Source organism: Anas platyrhynchos, chromosome 4 (assembly GCF_047663525.1).
Source record: "Anas platyrhynchos isolate ZD024472 breed Pekin duck chromosome 4, IASCAAS_PekinDuck_T2T, whole genome shotgun sequence".
Classification (NCBI taxonomy): domain Eukaryota; kingdom Metazoa; phylum Chordata; class Aves; order Anseriformes; family Anatidae; genus Anas; species Anas platyrhynchos.
Genome location: NC_092590.1, coordinates 57,140,722 through 57,166,066, shown reverse-complemented (window position 1 = coordinate 57,166,066; position 25,345 = coordinate 57,140,722). Strand labels below are relative to the sequence as shown.

Here is a 25,345-nt window from a genome sequence, read left to right as displayed (position 1 = left end):
TTTTTTAAAGCTTGTAATATTGCAACAACTGACACAATCTCCTTTTATTAAAACCTCAGTGAAATAGAAACATAAGAAATGAAGGTTCTAGATATTTTTTTAGTATCATAAGTGTTTATCTGTTTGTCTTCTCATTTCTATATGAAAAAGAAAGTTTAAAGGAGTCTTTATGGTTAAACTGATGAAGAGTTCATGGTACCTTCATATCCTTGTAAAGAAGCAAGTTTCCTTCCCGTAAGACAAAATAACGCTCTTGAAATTTGTTTCCAGACAGTAGTTTTGATGGTTCTTCTTTGTACTTTAGATAGCCAGCTTTCACACTACCTTTCACGTTTTTCTCTACCAAGAAAATAAAATGCTTTTTATTAGGAGATACAACAACACTGGATGCTGCTATGTTTAAGTGCTCCTAGTATTACTGTTTATCAAAAGACTAAAACTACAATTATTTTTTTTCTCTCATTATGTAGTAAGGGATGGCATTCTTAAATATTGACACAATGAATATTTTAATTATGGAAATAAATCCTTCAATCTTTACATTCTTTACCCTTCTGTTAAAGAACCTGTAGACAGATATTCTACACATGATTATTTCGGAAGAACACCAACATTCCAATAGTGAAATATGTAGTACTTACTGCATTAGGTGCATGCTTGCACATGCACAAAAAAGCAGGTGAGTAATAATCAGACTCAAACATCTGATTATGCAAATACACTTTAAAGCGCATGTATCAAAACCTGGTTATACTATGAAACTGAGTAAGATTCTGCTATTTTTTGTATAGGGTAGTGAGACTTCAGGGCTAGCCTGAAAAGTTCTGTCTCAATCCCATTTTTCACAATGGCTGAAAAACTGCTGTTTAAAGACTCTGAATTACATTATTCCTCTTACTAACCCTAATTATTTGAAAAAAATAAGAATTAAAAATCATGAATCCAGTTCCCTCTTGCTTTATATCTTTGTGCAGACTGGACCTATGAAACATATTTTAAATATACTGTAAATTAAAAAAGATATTAAACTTTGATTTAATCAGAAAGCCAAACTACATTCTAATCAGCACGCTTGCCATTAAAAGAAAATCTCAAAAGAAAATTTCCCAGTATTTTCATTAGTTTAGGATAGAATCTAGAACAAGAATCAATACATATCAAAAACTTAAATCAAAAGTTACATTTCTTCAGTTGTCTGTGCAAACATACAGTTAAAAAAAAAGAGCATATTCTCTCACTGCCACTCTATTTGTTTCATGTTCAGAGTACAAAATGAATCCACATCATGAGCATTTTTTTTAAAAAAAAACATACAGCACACTTTCAAATCTGTACCAAATTGGAGTATTTTATATTTCTATATACAGCTCTAAAAAAAAAAAATCTAAAATTTTCAGCATTAGCAAATCTAGGAACAATCAATACTTAGAAAGATCTTTGAAAAGCTTGAAGAAGAAAAAAAAACAGTTCTCTACATTAATTTTCTGTATTCTTTAAAAGCCAGTATTTCATACAATAAATCTAAAATAATTGGGGTGTGCCCTAACCATTTTTCAGATATAAACTTTGCAAAACATGCAAGGCTTTCCAGAACTTTGCAGCTAGTAGGAACCAGATGCACTCAATGCATTCAGGATTGATCCACATACAGTACAGAAGTTTGCATTTCAAAGAATCTCTCTGAATAATAGCTCCTGGTTCTCAGAAATCAATGCTTCCCACTCAAATTAAACAATTCTTTCCCAGGAAAAATTCAAGTACCTATACACAAACTTTATAGTGGATCTATTCCCTCACATTTTGATATAGAATAGAGCTTGAATATGGTAAACTTTTATGTAAGGAAAAGAAAAAGGGTCTTGAAATATAACTACACTATACTAAGCATCTCTTATACCAAAATACAATGCACAGCCTGCCCTTCTGAACAGCACTTGAAAGACAATGCTCCTTCAACAAGCATCAAACGCTATAGAATAAATTGTCAAGAGAGAATAGCTAAAGGTTTGGAGGAAAGTGGAAAAATCACGACAAATTTTCTAAAAATACTGAAACAAAATGAAGTGTTTGTTTTTTCCCTTGATAAGGAAAACGGATTTCTAGACAAGAGAAAAATATACAACTAGGCCTCAGTACATTTGCTATTGTACAACATGATAAATTTGTTTAAAATGGAAAAAATGAGAAAGAGTTATAAAAAAGGAGAAAGTACTGTGTAAAGGAAATTACTATGTAAAGGAAATGTGGGAAGTTTTACTGACAGGGAAGACAAAGGTAAGTTGCCAGGATGAAATGAGGCTAAGAGTTGTTCCTCTAGGTTCACTATTGAACTAACGTTATTTCATATATTAAGGCCTCTGGAAGGAAAAAAAGTGCTGATGACACAAAGCTCTGAGGTAACATTAACAGAGGAAAAAAGGTCTGAAGTATCATAATTTAGTCTGTAAGATTCTAACATAAATCAGAGAAACAAAGGAAATTAATGGATTTCAATTATAAACATAAATATGATCACAGCCCTACTGGTTTTACTGAAAAGGAGGACAGCCATTTGTATGGGCTGAATCCACTGTTAAAAACCACACTTCACATAGCATTGATTGGACATCTGAACTCAGTCCTACTGCTCAGTTAGTGAGGACGAATTACCCACATAAAGAAGGTAAAAGACTAACAAGGGTAAGGTCTTCCTCCCTCTCCCTATGCCAGCATCTGTACTTTGAGATGGAAAGCTCCAGCTGCTATCTCCCCCTGGAAACTGAAGGCCAACTCTGATGGCCTGATCCTGTATCTTTCCTCACTCTGTTACCATCTAGTGATGCAAATACAATGTTGATCTAAAACTCTTTTTGACTTAAAATAACCACTTATTTGTTTTAAGCGTACATATACAGGTACAAGATAAGAAACAATAAACATGTAAATTTCTGCAACTACAAAACGTGGACAAATGCTGCAGACTTCTCTGCATCTTTGCCAACACAACGCATACACTGTTTTGCTGAAGCTAATGAATGTGTATTAGCTCCTCATTATCGTTAATGTTTCAGAGCAAATTTAGAAGCTAGTCTCAGAACCTCTGAGATGAAATGACTACAGAACTGTTTGTTATTTTAAACATCTTTATATTACTATAACAAGAAGCAGTTAGAAAAAGTAAAGCTTTAGAAACCTATTCACCGTATGAAAGCTCCGTAAAATGGGAATTTCACATTCAAGAAAAGATTTTTGTTATACATGAGATTACTCTGCTACATCAGGTTTGCAGAAATCAACACCAGAAATTAATAATATGGCAGGGACTTTTCCCTACAAACCACTAAGAAAACCCACAAATTATTTAATAAGGTTTTAATTATTTTAATACCAAAAAATGAGACAAATTTAAACATTCAGTCATCAAAAGCCAGTGTGCCTAGACCAATGTCAAACTGAAAAGAATTGATTCCAACTCAATTACTTAAATGTGTTGGGGGAACAAATGGGTGTAGAAAGCAGAAGAGAAGGAGGAGGGCAAATGGCAGTCCTCCCTTTTAGATAGAACTGCATTTTGTAAATTGAACTTCAGACATTAGCCTCGTCCTTACGTTTTTCTCAGAGCAGTTGTTCGTGCACAGTCCTTAGGACCCATTCCCTTTTTCTGATTATACATGAACACATAGTGAGGTGATGGGAGTTCATATATCAAGTATTTAATGAACTAGGCCATTTCTCTCTATTCAGTATCTGCTGCAACACATTTAGAGATAGTGAAACTCAAACATAAAAGCCATGTACAGCACCCTCGTTAAGGTTTGTTCATATCTGTGGAATATGCTTTTGCAGGAAAAGAGAATGATGAAAGAAAGCTACTACTTTCAGAAGCATAAGCATAACAGGGTAACTTTTACTTCTTGAAATTGAGACAGAATGGACATGCTGATGAAGAAATTAATATTTCTGTTTATGGGTAAGAAATCTACAAGAGAAAAAGTGATTATATATTTGAATAAGTCATTAGATTAAATCAGCTGGGCATTAAACCAGGCAACACAAGTCAGCATTGCATGTTTCACAGTGACAACACACAGGATTTCAACTGCTTTAAAATGACAGGGTAGTCATTTTTGGACGTTTAACTTCTAAACTCCTGCTTCCCTCAGAGCGAATACTACACATTTCTACATGGGAGATCTAACTCCAGGTATTATGCAGGGAAAAAAAAAATGACTGGGGGAGCTTGTAAATCTCATTTTTCCACTTTATATTTGACATGTGTTTCCTTTCAAGTGTCAGATCTAAACTTCTCATCCTTTTTAAAAGCCACATGCCGTACATAAGTCATTCAGTTGTTTAAGTCACTCAAATTAGCTTGGAGGCATAGGAACACATACCAGAAATTATAACATACTTTATATAATTATATAAAAATATACATACTTAATACATAATATGCACACTGTGTGTATATATATACACACATACATACACATATATAGTCCACCCACATAGAGACAGAGTATATATATGGAAGGACTGTGCAGAATTGTACTGAAGCAGTCTCAAATAGTAGTCTCAAGCTCCACGTTTCACAAACTCTGCAGAACGCAGGGTTTCTGTTTACGTAAACTCACATGGCAGAGCTTAGTTTCTAAAACACAGAAATGATGTATTTTTTGTTCTACAAGTCAGCATAACCCTTAGTAAAACGGAAACTTCTATAAAATACTGGTAATTTGGGTGTTCTGGAACACATAAGAATCTATATTAAGACATCTATAACAGAATTGTGTTTCTACATGAAATACCTAATTTACAAAAACAAAACAAAACAAAAAAACAAACAGAAGAGGATATATACAAAAGATACATACCACTGTAGAGTTTCATCATGTCTGTTGTTAGAAATCTCTTTATTATCAGATATGCAGTGCCAGGCTCTGGTAGTGAACTCCAGTGGAGAACCTGTTCTAGAACATTCTCTGTATAATGCAGTGGACGTTCTGAAAAATGCCCAGAAAAAAAAAAAAAAAGCTGAAATAAGAAAATCAAGACTGTAGACCCTTAGAAGTTACACGTGCGCTGCTTGTTTCATTCACTTTAAGCTACAGGAGAACATGCTTTCAAAATAAGGCAATTAAGCACTTCATTGACTTTCTGCAGCAACACCTTTGGTGGCAAGATCTGCTTAGGTAATGAGTATCAAACTGAAGAAGCAAAAGTCAAATGTTCAATAATTTTTTTGTATTTAGTTAGTAGTATTTCCTTCAGTAGAGATACTAAAACACTCTTTTCAAACTAATATAAAGGTTAGAAATTATCACAGGGAATATGTAAATACAATCAGACAGCAGTCAATCACCACAGCTACTAACATTCTGTGAAAAAACACGCACACATACACATCCAAAAAACACACCTAAACAAGAAACAAACAAAAAAACACACACAAAACAACAACAGAAAACTAATTTGGAACATAATGGAAAAAAAAGAAGTAGAAGTACTGGCATAGATTGTGTTGTCTGTTAAAGACCAAAGCAGGCTGAGGCAGACCCTTCGTTTTGTTACATTCCTTTGAACTGAAAGGGAAAAGCATTTAGTTTTACTGATTCTTCTCCCTATCGATGTGGCTGGGGAATTTCCAGACTTGCACTTTTAAATCCCAACCCCAGGTGAAGAGAACAAGATTAAAATACAAATTGATGAAAGCATGACTAGACTGTGTGAGGGCACTTTAACATACTGGTTGCTGAAACATATATTTGACGACACATCCATCCTAAAAAGAGAAACCCTGATACCCTTCCATAGGATTGAAACACTGGAGTGATACAGAAGCGTGATACAAAAGCCCAATCAGTACTCTATTCTACAAACTACAGTTCATATACAAGTGAAACTTGGGCAGACACTGCTAACAGGCCCTAAATGCACATTACCAGATCCAGCAGAAATATGAAAGCGACATACACTGCAGCGCAGTCTCTGGTATCACACTAGGCAATCCTGATGTGGATGGAGAGAGAGTCCACAGCAGTTTCCCTCTATAAGGTACCGGTCTCTAAATAATTGCTCCTCCATGAACACACCCAAGGACTCTCAGCAGTAAGCACCTATGGAAAGCACAAAACCTCAACAACGGCTTTGCAAGACGCAACTAGAGCAGTGGATGCATTTTCACTCCAAAAAGTGACTTTTCCACAGATTCCAAGCTCCCATTTGCTTACAAACTTATGTGGGTCAACGCTTGAGAAAAGCTGAGTACAACTCCTGGAAAGTCACGCCTTTGTGACGCTGTCACATAGGGTCAGGCAGTCTAGCCCTGTATCTCTTGGGCACTGATGGGATAGGATGATGCCATAATCTCATTTTTCACTTCTGCTACAGTAGATGAGTCTGAAATGTCAACAGCTGCTTTGAGACTGTCCAGCACCATGCTCTAGCAGAACACATTTTCCTGAACACCAGGGCTCCAGAAAGCAGCAGCCAAAACAACACACTGCTAAGTGGCTGAGAAAAACAGCGGTTGGTTTGCAATGCAAAACAATTACCTTACCTATAGACTTGTTATATCACTTAAATAAAGATTTTGTTGTTCAGACATAACAACAAAACAGCCTAACAAAAATACCAATCACCACTTTATAATTCAATTTCTTCTGGCTCTTTTGCTTTAAATGATCCAACTTTTTCTATTTCTTTTCAACTTTTAGGAAACAGTCAACTCTTTGATGCGACAAAGTTAAAAACAACTTGTTGCCTTTGTGCAAGAAAGAAAAATCCATTTTAAGGAGAGTAACTTGACAAATCAAAGGCAAGAAACTGGCAAATCACCACATCTTCCTAGAACACCAGCACTCCCAGAGTAAACACCTACTGTCGTATTTATAGTTACATTTAAGACCATCTGTCATCATGGATTACATGGTACATAAATCATCATGCTGAAATGCATTAGCTATTTTACTGGCAACACACCTCATTTACAAGCTATCCATCAAGCACAAATTACTAAAAAAATATACACCCTATTTTGTAAAAGCATATGGTACTGTACATTCTGCATTAGGTTAGATAAAATTATCAATTATTTCAAAATTTCTATATGCAAATAATCTAGTTGATATTTAATACTGCAATTTCAGTATTTCAAACAGCAAGCAGTCAACACATGCATCCAATTACCCTCTTACTTAGGTCATCATATGCTGGTAAATATCCAAAACCAGTCATTTTAGTCTTAAGCAGCAATAAATATCAGGAGAAAATTACTTTTTACAAAATATAAGCATATAATTTTCCTGACTTCTCAGGGTTCATTCTTAGGGCAGTAAGTCTTAAAAAAAAAAAGTAACATAACTCTCATAAAACTTCAGGATTGAGTGCAATGAACCAGTATCACCATGTAATGGACAGGTACCAGACTACAGTGGGAACGCTATCAGAAAATTAATTTATGTCATAAATGTACTATGGTCTAATGAACATTTGAAACAAGTAAACAAACTTTGTTTCTGTCATGACATGTTAAAATCACAACTTACCTGTAAATGATTTCAATAATGTACCATTCAATGATACCTGTTAGCTGATGCTAGTAAGAACAACTTAACAACAGCAAAGACTCATTTTTGGTTATTTTGTGACATATTTAAATTAAATATTACATAGAACCAATTTTCATAGAATCATAGAATATCCTGAGTTGGAAGGGACCCTTAAGGATCATCAAGTCCAACTCTTGACACCGCACAGGTCTACCCAAAAGTTCAGACCATGTGACTAAGTGCACAGTCCAATCTCTTCTTAAATTCAGACAGGCTCGGTGCAGTGACCACTTCCCTGGGGAGCCTGTTCCAGTGTGCAACCACCCTCTCTGTGAAGAACCCCCTCCTGATGTCAAGCCTAAATTTCCCCTGCCTCAGCTTAACCCCGTTCCCGCGGGTCCTGTCACTGGTGTTAATGGAGAAAAGGTCGCCTGCCTCTCGACACCCCCTTACGAGGAAGTTGTAGACTGCGATGAGGTCTCCCCTCAGCCTCCTCTTCTCCAGGAGGAACAGGCCCAGTGCCCTCAGCCGTTCCTCATACGTCTTCCCCTCCAGGCCTTTCACCATCTTCGTAGCCCTCCTCTGGACACTCTCCAACAGTTTCATGTCCTTTTTATACTGTGGTGCCCAGAACTGCACACAGTACTCGAAGTGAGGCCTTACCAGCGCAGAGTAGAGCGGGTTATTTTCTTTCTGTTTCAGGCTTCTGAAAATCTGCCAGATTCAGCCATAATACCAGTGGAGTATTCCCTGGTAAATGCCTGTTACTATATGCATTATTTTTCAGCTTTTTTCATTTAGTTTGTCTGTTCTGATGATTCCTCCACAAAAGGAGGAATCCTTCCTCCTCCATGAAGGAGATATTTCACCAACATAGTCTCGACTACTTGGAGGTAGGTGTTGAATTAGGACTTGACTTCCTCCAAGTTTTGTTTTATTTTTGCTATATCATTTTCTACTGTGCTCTGTAAATCTCTCGTTTGAATAGGATACATTTGAATTCCTTAACAATACTGATAAACCAATATAGAGCCAGCAGTGTCTCTCTGTTAACTTAATTTTGCCATTCTCACAGTAACTAACTTAAAAAACCTTTCCAGTTCACTAAAACACTGATTGTTATATGCAAATACCCCAAGAATCTGCCGTAAGTCCTGTCTTTTGTACTTCCTTTTACATTCTCTTGACAATATCTAGTTTAGCTTTCATTTTCCAGTGTTATATATCAAGATCAAGAAAATAAAAAATCCCTCTTCAAGCCTCCGTTACTCAATCAAAAGACATAGGAATTCTAGAGTCATCAGGACTCTTCCAAAGATAACAGATGCTAGCATTGTTTGTCAGTTGACACCCACATCTGTGAATCAGGAAATGAACCCTATGTCACAAGTCTATGTAGCATCACCACAAGACTGTAAGATGTAAAGAGGTTCCAGGACCATTCAGTTTAAAAGCAACTTAGCATGAAACGCTAATAGAGGCTGCTTTTTTTTTTTTTTTTACTAAAAGTATATTTCTGTCCCTCTGGTATTTTTCAAAGATCAGGGGACACTGATAATTCATCAAAATAAATTGTTTAATAATAACAACAAATCCCACAATTTTTATTTTGAATATCTCTAATAATGAAGTTCAGGCTCCAACATGCATAAACCAATCCCGACATTGAAAGTTTTTATGGTACGTGAACATTGTGACCTTGTGACTTTTGCCTCTGTTGGAAGCAGAACTGTAAAACAAAAGTTTCAAGGGTGTGTTATCTACGTAATGCCACTGGCAATAAACACAGGATTACACAATCTTATGCTTTTTTTTTTGTTTGTTTGTTTACACACTTAAATAACTGACTAAATTAAAAATAAAAAAAAAGGTCCTTTTCCCCAAGTATTGCATAGATTTTTCTCATTCCGTTTTCTGGAAAACATTATTCCTTATACAGTCAACTACTGACCTATTGAAAATATGTTTCTTACTTGTCATTCATTGGCAAGACGTATTTTTCTGTAGCTGATGGCTAATGAACTGTAAGCCAAAGTAATACAAAAATTTTTTTTGATCACCAAATTATAAGCATTTGAAAACAATTCATTGAATTAATTCTGACGAAGTTTAGAAAGAAATCATGCAGATGTCACAGTATCCAGATATAAAACAGCATGAAAGCTATTTTTTTTTTTAATTTCTATAAAAATTTTAAGTAACTCTTTAAATAACTTTTTGATATGTTAAATCTTGAAAATGATAAAAATTTGATGAACAAGAATCACTAACCTAGCTCTCCATTTTCAAGTACTTCAAAAGCAGCCCAGATGTCATCTTTGTTGGGAGTAATGTTTTTGATTCCTAAAACATCATTAGTTAATTCTTCTGCTTCTGTCAAAGGTGATACCTGTAATACAAATCGTGTCAGTTTATACTGTATTACACTTACTGTCTTCTGATTTTTTTTCACTAAAGTCTTCCTCCTTGAGTTTGCTAAACAAAAAATAAAATAAAAAATGCTGGGATTCACAGAGCTGGAAATCACTAAAAATAATAGATTACTTTTTTTTTTTTCTTTTGCTTTTCTTTAATCCCAGTAATGTGTATTCCTATTTTAAGGAACAGCATTCACTGGATTAATTTGCAACTTGCGTTGCAGCCATAGGACAATGAAAATTTATACCACTGCTTACTGCAATAAAACTAAAGGAGGACGTCTCTGCTTTGAAACTGTATGATAACCTTCTCTTTAAAAATGCACGTTAAAAAGTCTTCATAAAATTTAGGTACACAGATAATAAAATAGTTTTAAAATAATAGTGATAGATACAAAATCATACTTTCATATGTAGTTACAAAGGTAAGTAAGAAAATATATTTTACATACTTTATGAGAAAGTGTTTGGTTAAAATCACTTCTGTATTCTCACCCTGATTATAATACTACAGTCTGGCTCCTTTCTTTCCACATAAACTTCAATCAGCAAATCTCCAGCCTGGGAAACCTGAAGGAAAGCAACAACAAAAATACAAGAAAGTCTTAACAAATATTTAAAATAATCTTTTAAACTGGGAAAGTAAAAAGATTATTTAGCAGATGTGCTAGAACCTACTGAACATGAACTTCTTTCCCCCTTATCTAAAAAACACTCCCCAAGTACATGCCAATTGGAAAGTCTGCACTACATTCATTAGCAAAAGGAAAGAAAAATTATATTCTCACATTCAAAGGAAAAATTCAAACCCTGACTAAATCCAAAGTATTCATTTATTCAAGAAGCAGACTGAACCAATATATGTTCAAGTGGGAAAACTACGGATGACATAACATAAACAGAAATTTAAAATTGACATGAGTGTACTAGTATCTAGCACACTAGTGGTAACATACTAGGCTGTATTAGTATCCTAAACCATCAGAACCATAATTCTGCTTTAAATAAGCCAGGCACATTTCAGAACCAAAACAGATTAATAGAATTTAAGACCATGAAATACAAAAGGACAGCAGCAAAAAATAAAATGAGTCAGTTAAAAATGAGAGGAAAAATTACTAATACCAGAATATTACAGCCCAAAAGTCATTTGTATACAACCAGATAATTGGGACCCATTACTACGAAGACTATATTTATGATTATTAATCACAATGAAAGCTTGTCACCACATGTTTAAAAAAGGAATCAAAACACATGTTCTTGGTATCAACCTCTATTAAAGATAGCTTTTTGATTTTTTTAGACCAGATACCCAAATTTTTATGTAAAAGCTACCACGGAATAATTAGATGACATGCAAACGTAAGCAAAATATATTACATAGTAGTTTAATATACATAATTAAGAACATCGAATAATATGAACCTTACATAGAAACTCAGAAGACAGTAAATTCACCATTTTATGATCAAGGAAAAAAAAGTTAATTCATGTGAAAGAATATAGTATTTTTCTCTCGTTGCTAGGTTTGCTCATCTATGGTAATAAAATTACCTTCTTGGATGAGAAATTACTTACTTTTATACAGTTAAAAGTGTCTAGCTCTTTGCCTGCTCACGTTCCCTTGCAATGTAATCATACGTGTCTTCAAAAGAGTGCAATTCAGCCCAGTAATAAAAATATTTTCTAAAACTAAAACCATGATGAAGATCAGTACATGGGAAGAAAAAATAAGGTAGAAAACTGGGCTTTTCAGCAGGTGTATCCTTTTATTAATATGCCAATATAAAAAATTAATAATGAAATTTACATTAAGAATACCAATTTGTGTCAACTCTGAGAACAATATTTGTAGTGATTTTACTTATTTACATATTAACAAAATTCAAAGGAAGAGGCCAAGAAAAGTAAAAACTACATTATATGCAGAGTAAGATATGGAGAAAATGATAAGAACAGGCAAGCTTTAAGATACATTTTGACTAGTTTACAGAAGCTGAAACTACATTTCCATGGAAAAATAAATGGCAGCACTCAATTTTATAAAACATTAAAGTCACCATTTTCCAGAATGTTAAAGTTAGTTTAGCCTCTGAGAATAGAAAACTAATGGAAACATTTGTGAGGAAAAACATTACAAAGCTACTTTGAAGAAAGCTTCTTAATTATAGTGGCATAGACTCAAAAAAAGCTCATTTAGTTGTAAAATTTGCTTTTCAGATGGTATTACAGAGAAAGGTTAGAAAAAAAGAATGAAGCTGACATTTGATTTCCACTGGGCTCATGTAAACAACCGTATGGAGAGAAAATGTGCTGTAAATTACAGCAGCAAACAGAAACAGCTGGCCTAAGTATATAGTGGACAGAAAATGAAGAGCGGCTAATGAAGTGCCACCTGTAAAGGAACTGCAATGACATTTCAGACATAAGAACTTCCAGGCCTTCAACAGAAATTTGCTTTAGTTGCTCTTCTCTGAACATTCTGCAAGACCAGCCTGGAGATAATTTTTCTATAACAACTTATATACTCAAATCTATTAAGTATTCGCAACACTGATTTCCCCTGCAAACACATGTACATTTTGATGCAATAATGTCAGACAATCAGATGTTAAATGGAAAGGATTCTTACACAGAATTCTTAATTATAATTGCTTGATATTTAAGTTGCCAGCCACCACTCTGTACCATGTCGTCAATTTTACCAGTAGCTGGAAGGACATCCAAAAAAGTTCCCAAAGAGCTAGTCCAGTGTCCAGGCTATATGGTCTGCAAATGCAAGTCTTGCATATGCATGGCCTTGCAAACTGCTCAGAGGCTATATGATTACAGGCAAGGACCCAGAGGAAGAAAGCAGCTGAGAAGAGTAGGTTTCAGCATACTCCTTCATTTCACTGAAATATTGGAAGATATTAGAAAGATACACTGTCCCACCTAGCCATTCTACTCTGAAGATGCTTAACCCTATCTCAGGTCTGTACTGAGAAGTATAGTTAACGGCAATTGGCTAGGGTCATAGCATTGATGAAGGCATCTCTGCCTGATGAAGGAAATGAAATGCTCTTCCTTTTAAACAGCAGCAGTTTTAAATAAGAGTATATGGACAAGCCTGGTAAAATCTAAAATGTGTGTGTGAATATAATGCAGCCTTCTGAAATTCTGAGTAATATGCACTTGGTATTCATGATAGAAGCTAATACTATAAAACGTAATAAAGAGGAAGGTCATACTTTTTCAAAAGAACTTAGTATTAGCCCAGGTCCATCTCTAATATATTTTGCCAACCAATCCTGCTAATGACAACAGGCACAGTCAGGGAAATGTTGGATTCCTCTTGGGAAAAATTGTATATAAAATTTCAAAACATCCTTGTAACCATCCAGAAGCAGCTTCATTAATCAGGGGGCTTTAGGCAGTAAATACTTTGGAATAAAAGCAATTGCCCCAGTTTTGATCAGACTCACTCCCTTCTGTATTGAAGTGGTCCCAGACATTAAGCACACATGTATTTCATATGTTATGTGCAGATGGAATTTCAGAAAAATGTATTTTTAAATTGAAATGCTAGTAGCATTAAAATTGCCTGCTACAGAAAAATCGGCAACTGGCACAAAATGTTCCACTGCTTAATTCAGAGGGGGAAAATGTTCATAGCTGCAATCAAATTGCCACAAATGGCAATCAGGCTCTTGAGTAAAACAGCTGAGGAATGGAGTCCAAATAGGGGCAACAGGCTGACTGAAAAGAGAGAATGCATTTCCTAACCTTAAAGGCAGTTCAAACTTCAGTTTATCAATTATGAAAAAGTACAAGTTTTATTCTAATGTCTACTGCTTGTTTAGAAAGTTAAAAAGAATAAGGCCATCATCTCTCTGAGGCAAGTGCTCCTAAATAACTAAGGTCTCCTGAGTTCATACTTGCTAGCTTGACTTGTCATCACTCTTCTTCCAGGAAATGCCACGCAGAGTAAAGATACCAGTGGTTTGATAAGATCCAAAATAATTTTCTAACTCAAACTCACCATTTCATGTTTTCTGATACAATATTGACAAAGATTAATTAATATAATCCAGCAGCTCAATTACTTATTTTCCTCATAATGGATTGAGGAAACATGTAACAAATAGTGAAAACTGATGTTTTTCAAGTAGGAATTACTTCAGATGCCCAATTTTAAACTGCCTTAGTGACCAATTTTGTTCTAGGAATTTTCCATTACTTATTATCTTTGTAGGGAGAGAAACATCAATGACAGCTTTTGGTTAGGATCACTGTCCTGTCCGAGAAACAGAGAAGTCAATTATCTTCTATACTACTTTCCATTTTTTCCCAATTGAGTCCATTTTAAAGCATAAAGCTATAAATCAATGCACACAATTTATAGCAAACATCCATTTTGCCTAGACAATACAAATAATATAGCATAAGATGTCTATTAAAACTTAATGGTAAAATATTTATAGAAAAGAAGAAGAGGGGGTAATTTACTGTAACGTTTTTTCATTAAAAGCCTATTTTTCTGCTTCTTTTTCACTTTGCGATTTTCCAATGTACAGGTACTTCTGATGCATTCTTCCTTTGCGTAATGGTTCATATGGAAATCCATTCTGCTTGCCACTTTAATATAAATCTTTTGTTCGCATAAGGTCTTGAGCAATGCAAAAAGGGACTAACCAGATTTTTTGGTCTTTAATTTCACAGTAGCAAACCTTAAAACAATCATTTATGTACATGTGTGCCCAAGAAATTAGCTTTTTCTATTTAAACGTGGTACCCAAGGTTCCTTGGTGCCACCTTGGTAAAGCTGAAGAGCTTCGTTTGTCTTATCAAAAACTCATCCAGGATATACTGAGGATGAGCCCAGAGGCAGTAATTTGAATTCACTTTTCCAAGCCAGTGCCATAACAAATAGGTTCTAAGTTATTCAAAGTGATTGTAAAGTTGTGGAGAAGTGCACCTCAGGCAAGGTTAGCTCTCATGCACCAAAGATGTTCAGACTTTCATGGTTCCTCATGGTACACAAATGCAAGACTTCATGCAAAAAAAAAAAAAAAAAGCACAATGGTGAGACAGATATCATAGCTGTAGTGTAACAGAACTTTCTCTAAAAATTATCTGGAAATGCAGCATTAAATAGAGCAAACATTTACAGAGAACGCAGGTGGGTAATGTGATTAGGTAAAATGTCAGCGATCATAGAATCATTATGGTTGGAAAAGACCTTCAACTGATCATCTGATCCAACCACCACCCTACTACCAACATCACCCACTAAACCATGTCTCTAAGCACCAAGTTGAACCTTAAACAGCCAAAGGATGGTGATGCCACCATTTCCTTGGGCAACCTGTTCCAATGCCTGACTACTCTTTCTGAGAAGAAATGTCTCCTCATTTCCAACCTAAACCTCCCCTGGCACAACTTGAGGCCATTCCCTCTAGTCCTATCACTAGTTATCTGAGAGAGGAGGCCGACCCCCAGCTCCCCACGCCTCCCTTTCAAGTAGTTGTAGAGAGCAATAAGGTCTCCCCTGAGCCTCCTCCTCTCCAGACTAAACAACCCCAGTTCCCTCAGCTGCTCCTCACAGGACTTGTGTTCCAGGCCCTTCACCAGCTTCGTAGCCCTTCTCTGGACACGTTCAGGGTCTTGAATGTCCTTCTTGTACTGAGAGGCCCAAAGCTGAACACAGTACTCAATATGCGGCCTCACCAGAGCAGAGTACAGGGGAACAATCACCTCCCTGGTACTGCTGGCTACACTATTCCTGATATGTTATATGCAGTACACCAAGCCCACAAACTCTCCAGTCCAGTTGAAACTCTCTAGTACTTTAGGTATTTAGCACTTATTTACTGCATCCTTTGAGGAACTGTTTTTTCCTCATGGGATGAAAAGAAATAGATTTTCAAAGTCGTACATCTAAATGCAACTCTTAGTCCATTTCTTTTTAGTTCTTTCTCTCCCCTTAAACTAAAGTAGGAAGTGACATTTTCTTCAGCTTTGAAAGTTCCATTTGTACAAATATTCTCTCTGAAACTAAAAGCTGACAATTCTAGCAATGTGTTAAGAACAAATGAGAAAAAAAATTGACAGTTGCGTACTATATAATAACATAAAATTTCAGAGGCAGCAGTGAAAGGCCATCCTAAGTACTAGAAAGCACTGCAAATTATTCTTTTTGTATTTATGAAGTCTGGCTGGATAAGCTGAACTTAGACACACAAAGGAATACAAGAGTTAGGAGTAGGGGCAGACAACCCAAGAGGTATGTAGAACTGCCAGCCAGTTGTGCAGGAATAAGGTTAGAAAAGAAAGCTGGACCAACCTGGAGTTAAATCTGGCTATGGATGTGAAGGAAAGGATTCTACAAGTACATAAATGGCAAAAGGGAGACTTGGGAAAACATGGGCTTGCTGCTGAATGGAGCAAGGGAATATGTGACAAATTACATGGAAAAGGCCAGAGTATTCAACACCTTCTTTGCCTCCATCTTTCCAACCTTCAGGAATCCCATCCTCTTAAGTCCAGAGGGAAAGTCTGGAGCAAGGAAGACTTACTCTCGGTGAAGGAGGCCCAGATTAAGTAACACTTAAATAGTAATGGATATATGTAAGTTCATGGGGCCTGACAAACAGCACCCATGAATGCTGAGGGATTTAGATGATGTCACGGTAAGGTGACTCAATTATTTTTGAAGAGTCATGGAAACTGGGAGAGGATCCTGAAGACCAGGGAAGAGCAACTGTCAATATCATCTTCAAGAAGGACAAGAAGGAAGATTCAGAAAGCTACAGGCTGGTCAGCCTCACCTCAGACCAAACCAATTGCCCTATACAGTGAAGACACAAACGAATGAAAGGATAGCAGTATTTACCTCAGCTTTAGTAAAAACTTCAATGGTGTCTGCCATAACGTCATTACAGACAAGCATACAAAATACAGAGTAAACAAGTAGACAGACTAAAAAGCGTCTAAGAAGTCAGGAGTACAATAATCTTCACTAATGACCTCGATAATGGGACAGGGCACATCCCCAGCTAGTTAGCAGATGTTACTGAACTGGGAGCACTAGCTGATACATTCAGAGGGACCTCAACAGGCTAAAGAAATGGACAGAGATGAATCTCATGAAGTTCAACAAGGGGAAATGCAAGTCCTGCAACTGGGGAGGAGTACCAGCACACACTGGTTAGGGGGCAACAAGCTGGAAAGCAGTTTTGCTGAGAAGGTCCTTGATGTTCTATCATTCAACATTAATGATCCAACACTGCACCCTTGCAGAAAAGGAAAACAGCCTCCAGGGCTGCATTAAGCGAAGCACTACAAGCAAGTCATGGGAGGTGATCCTTCTCTACTCAGGTGTGGCCTTGCCAGTACTGAAGTGCTGTGTTCAGTGTTGGGCTGCTCAGTACCAGTAAGGTAAATTACTGCTAGATCTTAACTATGTGTTCAAACATCTAATGGGAAGGAATGAAGAAAAACAAACCAGACTCTTTTCAAAGGTGTCCAGTGACAGGACAAGAGGCAATGGGCACAAATGTGGTGTGTTCCCCACCCCCCTGAAAAACACACGTGAAATTCAATTTTACATATATGTTTTTTGTCCTAACTGTGAAGGTGGTCAAGCAGTGGAATAAGTTGCCCAGAGAGACTGTGGAGTCTCTATCCTTTGAGATATTCAAAAACTAACTAGATATGGTCCAAGGCAAGGTGTTCTTAGCAATTCTGCATGAACAAAAAGGTTAGACTACGTGGTCTCAGCCTAGACAATTCTGTGATGAGATAGATTTTGTTTGAATAGGATTTGTTTCATCTTTAAGGTTAAAGTGATACTGTTTTTGGTAAAGAATTTAAAGCTTAACCATGTGTATTATCAGAATCAAGACTGAGTCTGTTAATAGAGCAGGTGCAACCATTAATTCAGAACGATGATTATTAACAGTAGAGAATTTGTTGTGATCAAAATAAGGAGAGTTAAAATTCCAATTCAATCTTTCTATAGCTTCACCTCCCATCAACTTGGATAGCCCTAGTGAAACCAACAATCCAAACAAGCCCTATTATTCATGAAGTTTACAATTTGATACTGTAGTTTTAAACTATAAAGACTAGTTTTGCTGGTAGCTTTTTATTAAAATCGGTGGCAATTTTAGAAAACCTAGAGATTTATTAAAAAAAGAAATGCAAACGTCTCTTTTTCTTCAATAGGCAGCCTTCCAAATGCAATACACCTCATAAAGGTGATTTTACAGTGTTACCTGGGGTGGAGAAAATACCAAACAAAACCATTTTAAATGGTTCTTCTCTTATACTCCTTGTAGCCCCAGTTTTAGCCAAACGCACCTAACCAGCAGTTGCTCGTAAGTTACTAAGTGACTCAGCAGCCTTTCAGTTTACTTTCCTTTTTTTTTCTCCGTATCTAATTAATGTGTCTTTACTGTCCCTTTCTGTACCCATAAAACTTCTCTCAGGTCTTCCTAATTTCTCCAAAGGTATCATGAACATTTAACCATGAAAGCTTCCCAAGAGCTGCCAGGAAAATGTAAATAATGTAACAAAGCTGTAACATTATTTCTTTGTTGTTGTTCTAAAGAGCATACAAAATAACGTAATATACTTAAAAGTCTGCATTTCCACCATTCAAGATTTTATTCACAAATATCAGTAAAAGGTCCTTTTTATGTAGCCAGGAATTAATACATTCCATACTTTAACCCTCTACCTTGCAGAATGCTCTTAGAGAATATCTGTGTTGTTTTTTGTTTTGTTACATTATCAAGGCAGATGTTTCCACTCTGCAAGAGACGCTAGTAATGAACTTAATATTTCCCAGTGACTAGGCCACTCTCTGTCAGGCACCAAAAGGAAGAAATAGGCATTCTACTTTTTACACACACACATTCACAGCAGTGCCACAGTTAGAAAACTTCATGGCACTCTAACCCAGACAAGAAGGAAATATGAAAAAAATGACTCAAGACAGCAATGCACAGAACATTCAATGTGGATCTGCAAAACTCCTTTCTTCAAAGACATAATTAAAACTACAACAAAACTTGTTGGTAGGGTTCAGGCAGCCCTACTTTTTTTCTGTTACCTTTGTATTAATTTTTAAAGCCCCATATGCTCCAGAACTACTGCAAGACTCTCCTCGACTACTTCAGATTCCTGAAGAAGTCTGTGAGCACCCTACACTCCCCTTTACCTCTGGCAATGACCTATCTTGGTCTAGCTTAACAGTTTTTGCTTTAATTAGGATTGCACACAAAAGCCATTCAGACAGTGAAATATACTATCACTTCGTTGTTTCTTACCAATTCTCATTTTATTCAAAAGTAAGAGTAGAGTTCAGGTAAGACTCAACTCTATAATATTAAGCAGCTTAAGATCTCCTGGTTTTGTATATTGTTTCCTGAAGTTCAATTTGATTCAAGTAACCATGTTTGTATGCGTTTGAAGCATCCCACAATAATGTTTATACTTTGAGGCTCCATATGTGGTCATAAAACAGCATGTAGCAAAAAGATTCAGATGCTTTAAACTCATAGGGATTGTCATTCTTTAACAAAGAGAGACAATATGTACCCAAAGGTCATGAAATAATAGAAGTATTAATATACACTTGAATTTTTTTAATATGCACAATTAAAATTCCACATGATGGGTCATCATTTTCACACTTGTAAATGTTGATCATTTCCTTCTACTACAATTTATGTAACATAGCAAAAGCACACAACCACTTGTAAGTTATGTTCTGTCCTGAACACTAGGATAATTCCACAGTATGCTTTACACAAAGTTGTTTTGCCTTCGCACTTTATGCCTCCTCATATGTCCCTTAGTTCTTTAGTTAACAACACTAGTCACTGTGTAAGCCCAGAAATATATATTTAGATATTAAGGTATATATAAAAAAAATAAAATATCTATAAACAACTAAATACTCTTTGTTAAAAGTATTTGCATACCAGTTTATTTTAGCCACTTACCTGAGTATCTTTCCACCTGGTAATAAAGCTGTTCTCTATATCCATTTGTTTGACCTGGTCTTCATTTATCTGTTTAAATTTGATCATTTTTGTTCAGTTAATAACTATAAGCTAGTATAAAAATTATACTATTAACTAGCAAACACTATTTCAATGTAATAAACTGATAAATACAAATACAAGAGGAGTAAAAATTACTAAGAATACAAATAATTATGCTAATATAGTGAGCTGTGCCAGCTGTGCCAAGCAGTCAAAAATAGTCAGTCAGCAATGGGATCATTATGATAAACTTTACCAATACACATTACGAGAGGATTCCATTAAAAACTGCCACACAGAATGTTACAGTGATACAGTATACTCTAAACCAAAATGGCTATGACAAATTGCTTCTAGTAGTATCTTTTCAATCCAGTTGGATTCAGTATTCTTTTGGTTCCTTCAAGGCCCAAGGAACCCAACACTGTTTTCTCTAAAATCCTTACTGTAATCACAGTTCAGAGACTGGAGTTCTTCCATGCTTCAGTTCTGACCATAGCTATAAAAACTGAATTGAAGTATTACTTTTAATAGTTATCATCTCAAAATTTTCTTAAGATTGTCAGCAGTGTCAGCAAGAAAAGCGTGCACCATTCTGGAAAATGATATCTCACAGCAATCCTATAAATATAGCAATTCCTACACAGACTAAGCTATCTAGAAAATGAAATTTAAAGCAGGCAATTAACCATGTCCACTGAATTAGAGTTCAACATCCCTGCAACTCCTCAGACAGTATAGTGAATACCAGACCATCTCTAACTTTAAGATTTCTATATTTTAGCATGTCTAATAGCAGAGCAGTCAGGCTACTTTCAATAAAGATACCTACATCAAAAAGTTGCACATAATTTTTAATTAGATCTTCAATTACATTGACTTCTTCACTAGTCTGGCCTTTGGTTTGAAATAAGCATGAAGAAAACACCATGGCTAGATTGTGAGGGTTCATATGATTGATTTCAGAACATTTCTGCACCCTGTTGAAGGAAAAATAAGTATATTTAGAAGGTTCCATTGTTCCCCTGGTTGTTTAAAGCTTCTCTATAGAACATGGAGTGCATTTCAAAAATATTTACTTTACCAGAAAAACAATATAGCTTGTTAAATAGCCACTATAGTATAATACTTTCTTATGTATTTCTTATGTACTTTATAGTATAATACATTCCTACTTAACAATGCAAAACTCTGCATTTAACTCTATAAAATCATCCAAGTCACACTATTTTTATATACTTGATACTGCTTATTTGATCTAGGAGTAGGAAAGACCTTTGTTGTTTAAACAACTCTGTATTTTGGATATTCTCCACAAATACCTCAGTTGCAAAATGAAGCAGCGCTGAAATATTTGAAGGACTTTTAATATCAAAATTACTATTTGCAATGTAGATTGTGGAGAAGGACATTTCCCCTGCAAAAAAAAACCTTTTAATCTCAAGAACCATTTGCAACAATCCTAGGCTAGCAGATGGAATTAAATGAATTCACCTAAAGAAGATTCATCAAAAATTACCCTGCTCAGACACAAATATAGGCAGCCCTCTACCACTGTAACGAATTTCCATCCCGGTATAGTTATCTATTACTAAAAATGCAACTGAAGAAAAAACACGTCATAAATTAAAGGCTATTAAATATAATTAATCAGCACAAGTTAAGCTCAATATTTACTAGTTGATGAAACAATCCTAATTTCATTCTTGATAGAGTTATACTGAGAACACATTACAAAAAAATTCTCTGCTACATTCTATCATTTGAATTTACCTGTAAAGATGTTCAATTAATGCAGCCAAAGTTGCCTTATTGACTGGTGGAAGTGTCCGAATGAAAGCTCCATATTTCCTTACACGTTCCTTTTCATTCTGCATATCTGCCAAAAAATAATCACTGAGCATTAATAACAATGTACACCAAAAACCAACAACAGTTCTCATTAACTGTTTCTGCACCATCTAGTCATTTAAAATTAGTTTATCAACCAACCTTTTCTTCATGAAGACTATACTGACAACCTACTATTAACAAAGTCTATTATTATACACTAGATCAAGGAAATAGTATCAGCAATAAGACAGTTCTATATTTAAACTGCAGGAACTCATGCTTAAGACTAAATTCTATGAAAGTAATTGCTCTTTCCTCTCAAAGGATATTTAACTTTGCAATTTGTGTGTACACCTACATACGTAGATGCTACTTGTAGATACTACTTTAATAGTGCCCAGAGGTAAGAAACAAAAATAACTTTTCACCTTTTTTATTTTTATTGAAGAAATGTCTCAAGTTCCAAAGTAGTTTACAGATATAAATATGTAAGACTAGTAAGAGGACAGCAGAGGAGAGGGAGCAGTAATAAAGTTGTACAAAGCTACATAAGTGAAACAGTAGTAGACAATGATAGAAACTCCAGTCTTGGGAATTTGCATTTGAGACATAGCCACAGCTCTCTACCTTTAAGTTAAGTCTGCCCTCTGTGTTGCATTGAGCACAGAGACTACAGAGAATAATCACAACTGGGGCAATTGCAAAGTTTATGTAATGCCTTTTAATTTATTTTAAACATGTTCTTTTGAGTCCCTTATTTCTCTCAGATTTCTGAAAAAGAAAAACTGACAAACTCCTCATCTCTTGCAGTTGATCGCTAGCACTCTCCAAAAACAACCAAATGAGCCATGTTTTGATTTATTGGATAACAGGAGTCTACTTCAGCCAAACTGTAAACATTTTTATCTGCTACAACTGTTCCGCAGATTGTCAAAAAATACAGACAAGTAATTAGTAAAACCCCCAGATTTTGTAATGAGTATTTACAACCAACCTTTCTTGTATTGAGTGTTATTGCAAATATTACCTAATGCAGAAATCCAGAATGGATAAAGTTCTTTAGTGAGAAGAGCATCATCTATTTGAGAAAGAAAACTTTTCAATACATCAGTCACATCTTCGAGCTGATGTTTCCCAGCTCTTAGTTTAACACTCCTTGCATCTTTTTTGAAACTTTCCAGAAGTTCAGCCACATTAGAAGAATTGCCATTCTTGAGGTAGATCTGCTTGCTCCCTAAACCTAGGTTACAGAAATACAGGACAGAAAAATAAGTATCTATAAAGTTGAGTGCTCTTCTAAAAATTCAAACCTTATTACATGAAAAGCATGTCTGGCAGTCAAACAGATCACATCTCCTACTAGTATCTTTCTGACCCTTTCCACATACATATTTTGTTAGAGAAAACACTGCCAAGTCTGCTTATAACCAACCAGACATCTTTGTAAATACACACATCATAAACTTAAGCAAGCCTAGGATCACAGTTTCAGGAATGCTTTACAGGCTGTTCAAATCCCTAGATCTCTTAGTGACTTCCTAAATCAATGGTTTGAAAAGGCACGATTAATGAGAGAAGTTCTGATGTCATCTACACAAGCAACATGAATCCTTTCATTACTAGTACTCCCACTATTTTATTCCCCTACAGTTTAGCTTTGCTTTGGACTCAGTATTGTATTCATCCAACCTGACGCACGTCTCTATTAAAAGGCTCAAGATACTGTTCCTGTTTTCCGATTTTCCTCAGGTTAAGGAAAATACCAGGCAACCAGTATTCTTGTATTTCATGACTGAAAACACCACATCCAACTTTAAAAAATAAGTAATTAAATAAAAATATAGCCTAAAACACAGTCAAGTTATTGAATATAGCACGTGGAAATTTGATATAGATGTACATTCCCATTATTTGGCTTTGTTTCTCTTTGGAGAAGTTTCTCCTGTCTTCTCCACACTTGAAAAAGGTATCATTTTATAGCGAAATTCTTTTTTCCTTATGCATTTGTCAAATATATAGCAGCATTCTGTCAAAACCTATGAAATCATGTCTTACATTCTTGCAATTCACCCTTCCTGTGATGTCCACAAGCACTATTGTTTGATACTACCCTTGTGTTCCTACTGTCAGGAACAGCTGTGGCACCTGATAGTGTCAGTCACCTGCAGGCCACAATGGAAGACAAAGCTTTGATTATGATGAAAATCATACATCTACAAATAATGCATACATACAACTCCTTCAACTTTCAAATGAAACCTATAACACTCAGTAACCCTGATCCTGGGGAAAAAAAAAAATAAATAAAATAAAATAATCTATAGATGTAGACTTCCCATGTTTCAAAAAAAAAATAAAATCAGGAAATTAAATTTTAATCTATAACATACACTAGCAATGTTTCTGATTGGGGGTCACCATTACCCTGCTTTAACAACATTTCTGTGCATGAAACAGCATAAAGTATAGTTAGAATTATTCCTAGTGCTATTAGTTAAAAAATAATGTAGCAAATACTTTTTAATGTTTTTTGACGAGAGCTGCAACCCAAACAACTATTTACCATAATGCTGTGTTGCCACGTTTCAAAGTTATTTAGTTAGATTTCAATCAATGAAATATAAACTAGGCCTTCTCATACTGACAGAGGTTACAGACACATTTATCCTGAAGACAGGTTTTACAAGGTTGGTATGTATTTAGTATTTCACAAGATAACTTATTAAACTGCAGCAGTAAAAACAACACACACACTATCTACATATGATCTAATGCTATGGAAAATTATGCTGGCAATATTTACTTAAGCAAAAAACAACTCCTTAGGCTCCTATTCTAAAAAAAACAGCAGCCTTAATACTGAACATGATTTCACAGTTACTATCAGTTTTTCACATTTTATGATCAGGCCATTTCTGTTCCTGCTTCATAAAAGCTTATTTTTAGGGCTAAGGTGCTCTGCACTGAGGCATGGGAGCCAAAAGCTGAGATACATCAGATAACGGCATCAATTTTAAAAATATAAACGTGTCTGTGAGTGAGATTTCTCAAGCTGTACTTCCACAGACTGCTTATTCTCAGATGCATGGCACTGTACTTCACCATCACATCAAGGAACGCTGGGACTAACCGGAGATCTGGTTTTACTTTGGGTAATATATAAACTTATTCAAAAAAAATCTGAAGGTGCTGTTGTATAGGTATTATACAAATGATATTAGGTTGAATAAAAACTACTATACTTACCATACTGTGTAACAAATGCTATACAGCTGTTCACTATAATAGGAACATCATTTTTGCTGAGCTGCTGATCTTGTAACGCATTACCATCTGTACCCGCTGCTTTTTCAATTGCAGTATACCAGACCATGAAATCCAGCTTCGTATGGCCATGAATGTACAGTGTTCTGAAAAGTTTAAAAATATTTTGAATGCAGGAAAGAAAGAAAAATCTGATGATATTCTACAACAGCACAGAAGTTGTCTAGAGAAATATCGGAATAAGATAACAAGGCACCTTCCACCA

General features: G+C 35.5%; 1 protein-coding gene across 4 annotated transcripts in view; it reads right to left on the bottom strand.

Annotated features, from left to right (window-relative positions):
• The window catches only part of ARAP2 (ArfGAP with RhoGAP domain, ankyrin repeat and PH domain 2), a 127,597-nt gene that overhangs the window by 21,960 nt on the left and 80,292 nt on the right, over positions 1–25,345 (bottom strand). For 2 of the 4 annotated variants that reach the window (XM_027457266.3, XM_038178433.2), the window contains exons 20-28: positions 25,063–25,226; positions 22,844–23,056; positions 21,757–21,862; positions 20,816–20,963; positions 19,942–20,010; positions 10,442–10,516; positions 9,801–9,918; positions 4,854–4,982; positions 200–339 (exon numbers count right to left, since the gene is read on the bottom strand). In XM_027457266.3, the coding sequence (XP_027313067.2) occupies positions 200–339; positions 4,854–4,982; positions 9,801–9,918; positions 10,442–10,516; positions 19,942–20,010; positions 20,816–20,963; positions 21,757–21,862; positions 22,844–23,056; positions 25,063–25,226 (1,162 nt within the window). Of the gene's footprint in view, positions 1–199; positions 340–4,853; positions 4,983–5,952; positions 6,096–9,036; positions 9,259–9,800; positions 9,919–10,441; positions 10,517–19,941; positions 20,011–20,815; positions 20,964–21,756; positions 21,863–22,843; positions 23,057–25,062; positions 25,227–25,345 lie in introns of those variants that run through there. The other 2 variants (XR_011809211.1, XM_027457268.3) reach the window with 2 other exon arrangements.